This window comes from Acanthisitta chloris, unplaced genomic scaffold (genome assembly GCF_000695815.1).
Source record: "Acanthisitta chloris isolate BGI_N310 unplaced genomic scaffold, ASM69581v1 scaffold26242, whole genome shotgun sequence".
NCBI lineage: Eukaryota > Metazoa > Chordata > Aves > Passeriformes > Acanthisittidae > Acanthisitta > Acanthisitta chloris.
In genome coordinates, this window is record NW_008659166.1 from 16,983 (window position 1) to 19,594 (window position 2,612).

Here is a 2,612-nt window from a genome sequence, read left to right on the forward strand (position 1 = left end):
ATATCCTGCACTTAGGAAGCATCCTCCTAGTCACAACTTTGCTCCTGGGAAAGCTAACTTAAACCCATTCAGTGGTCTGAGAGACAAAAAGAAAACTGAAAGCAGCATCTAACTTGCTTTGCTCCCAAGGCATGTCAGCTTGCTCTGTGGCAAGGCAGCAGAGCTCAGATTCCCTACAACTCATGTGCAGTAACTCACTGCTGTCAAACTCACCAACACATTTCTCAGCCAGTTCTTCAAGGAAGTTGTCCAGTGGCTTCAGGGTCCAGTCTCGTGTGTGAATTTTGAAAATCTCTTTTCTTGCCTGAAAACAAAACAGCTGCATTTTAGTTTGTCCTAAGTTTTCTCTTTAAACAACTACAACACAAAACCCCTCAAACCCCCATACTAATACAAATACTTTTCTCATCTGCTCAACTTTAAGTATTTTAAAAGTCAGGTAACATGCTGCTTTCTGAAGCAGGAAATTTCATAATTCTCAACATGTTATATTAAACTCTTGCTCAGGGCCGCAGTGAGATAAAAGGCATGTACTTTTTCATAAAAAGTGAGTTTTCACAACTGTGAGACCTAACGATTCTGAGGAAAAAAAAGGAGTAAAAAACCTACCAAACTTATCTGCAAACAGATTTTTTCGAGGAAAATTCTCTCAAACTCAGCAAGATTTCACAGCGACAGTCTAATTAGTTCATCAAATTTGCTTTTCTGCCAGTTCATCCAAGGAACACAGTCCCAGCACTCCGTTCCAAATTGCTACAGTTTTTACTAAGAAAAATAATTATGACTCAAACTACTGTCACTCATCCTGAAAATGTCAAATGTTGTCTATCCTCGTCTCTGGTCTGAGCAAGACCTCCATGGAAGTATTTCCTGGTACACAGGCTAATTATGGCAGATGCCTAGAATTCTTCCACAGTAAGGAATTGTGCATTAGATCAGTTTCCTGGCACCCTCTCTCCTGTTTGTGAGAGCACAAAAAATGGAGACAAATCTTTGTGTTAAATGCACTGTTTAGTGTACTTTTACTATCCTTCAATCCAATAAGCCTTTTATCCTTTAAGAAAAAGAAGTATCAGTGATAGCAAGAGAGAAACCACAAAAACAGTGTTCCAGTTTTGCTCACTGCCTTCTCTCTCCCCCATATTTTTTGGTTGCTAAACACTTAATATTTTCATTCCTTAGCTACTGGCAGTGAACTAGAAGCTTCCCACAGTGAATTCACATTTTTGTCCATGTCCCTGTTACTAAGTACTCTTCAGAATGTCAGATCCCAACATGCTGAACTGACTCCAGCACCAGCCTTGATCAAACCTGTTACCAAAAAGGAATTCTTGTCTGCACACCACTTCTTTCACTTTCACAATGCTAGAGCAGTACTTGATAACTAATTCATACATTCATTCATTCTTAAACACTTTGCTGACTAGCAGCACTCCGTTTTCTTTGCTGCTCAGAGAAACCAAAACTAATTAGAGAACTAAGTACTTGTTGAAATCATCTTAATCACATCTATTCAGTACGAGGTCTGCCCTCCACAGTACAAAGTCTCTCCAGACAGGCTTCGTGTCGGAGCTGTACAGTGCTGATGGAGACTCTCACTGCCCTGTGATGCCACCCTGTTACAGGGGTTGTTATAAAGATGGACTCTGCCACGCTAGCATTAAGGTTGAGTGGAAGTTCTGACCTCTTTGTTTGGCAAGCTGAAGAGGAACTCTCGATCAAAGCGTCCTGGTCTCCGTAAAGCAGGATCTATAGAATCCAGTCTGTTGGTGGCTCCAATAACCACAACCTCTCCTCTGCTGTCTAACCCATCCATAAGTGCCAGAAGTGTTGATACAACAGAGCTAACAGAGAAATACAGTTTTCATTCATCAGTTTGGTACATTTTCTTCAGTTTCACGTTATCTTCTCCAATGCTCAGTCAAAAAGGACAAGCTTTTATTGATGAGATGCTGATTAGTAAAAGATTCATTTTAAGACATAAAATAGCTAAGGAAACACAGACTTTGTGCTGATATCAAGCTTAGCAAATTGTTTTCAATTACTGTTTAAAAATCATCTGAAATTCAGTAGTACTGAATTACTAGTTTTCAGGATAAATGAATGTGTCACATGAAGCTAAACAGGTTGAGATCTTCTTTTCACAAAGATCAAGCAGCTTCTACGAGGATACAAAACATGTCCTACCTATGAACTTGGTCTTGTTTACTGGACCGTACAGGAGCAAGGCCATCGATCTCATCAAAGAAAATAATCGACGGTCGCATCTGGTAGGCCTACAATGAAACCACAGGAATACTGACACCAGGAAAACTGCACTATTCGAAAGAGAAAGGTGTGTAAGACATTATGGTTGGAAAGTCACTGGAACAAGATTTTTCAGACCAGCATCAGAGATCTCCACTAATCGAGCTAATGGAGTAGTATGGCACAAGTAACAGAAGGCAGCAGCCTATGTCAGCCCACCGAGTCTGGACGACAGGAAACTAATCAGACCAACAGTTTTTACAGCTACTTGGCAATCACCAAGAACAGAGCTAGGACTTAGTTCGACTACAGGTTCTGGAAGCAACCTTTCTTGCCAGCTTAAATGAATATGCTTTCAGCTTGCA

General features: G+C 40.5%; 1 protein-coding gene across 1 annotated transcript in view; it reads right to left on the bottom strand.

The window, feature by feature from the left end:
• ATAD2 (ATPase family, AAA domain containing 2) overlaps positions 1-2,612 on the bottom strand; it is a gene marked incomplete at its 3' end in the record, with an annotated part of 28,218 nt that overhangs the window by 16,842 nt on the left and 8,764 nt on the right. Inside the window, exons 12-14 of the mRNA XM_009069304.1 lie at positions 2,188-2,276; positions 1,685-1,844; positions 214-304 (exon numbers count right to left, since the gene is read on the bottom strand). Coding sequence (XP_009067552.1) covers positions 214-304; positions 1,685-1,844; positions 2,188-2,276 — 340 coding nt within the window. The remainder of the gene's footprint in view (positions 1-213; positions 305-1,684; positions 1,845-2,187; positions 2,277-2,612) is intronic.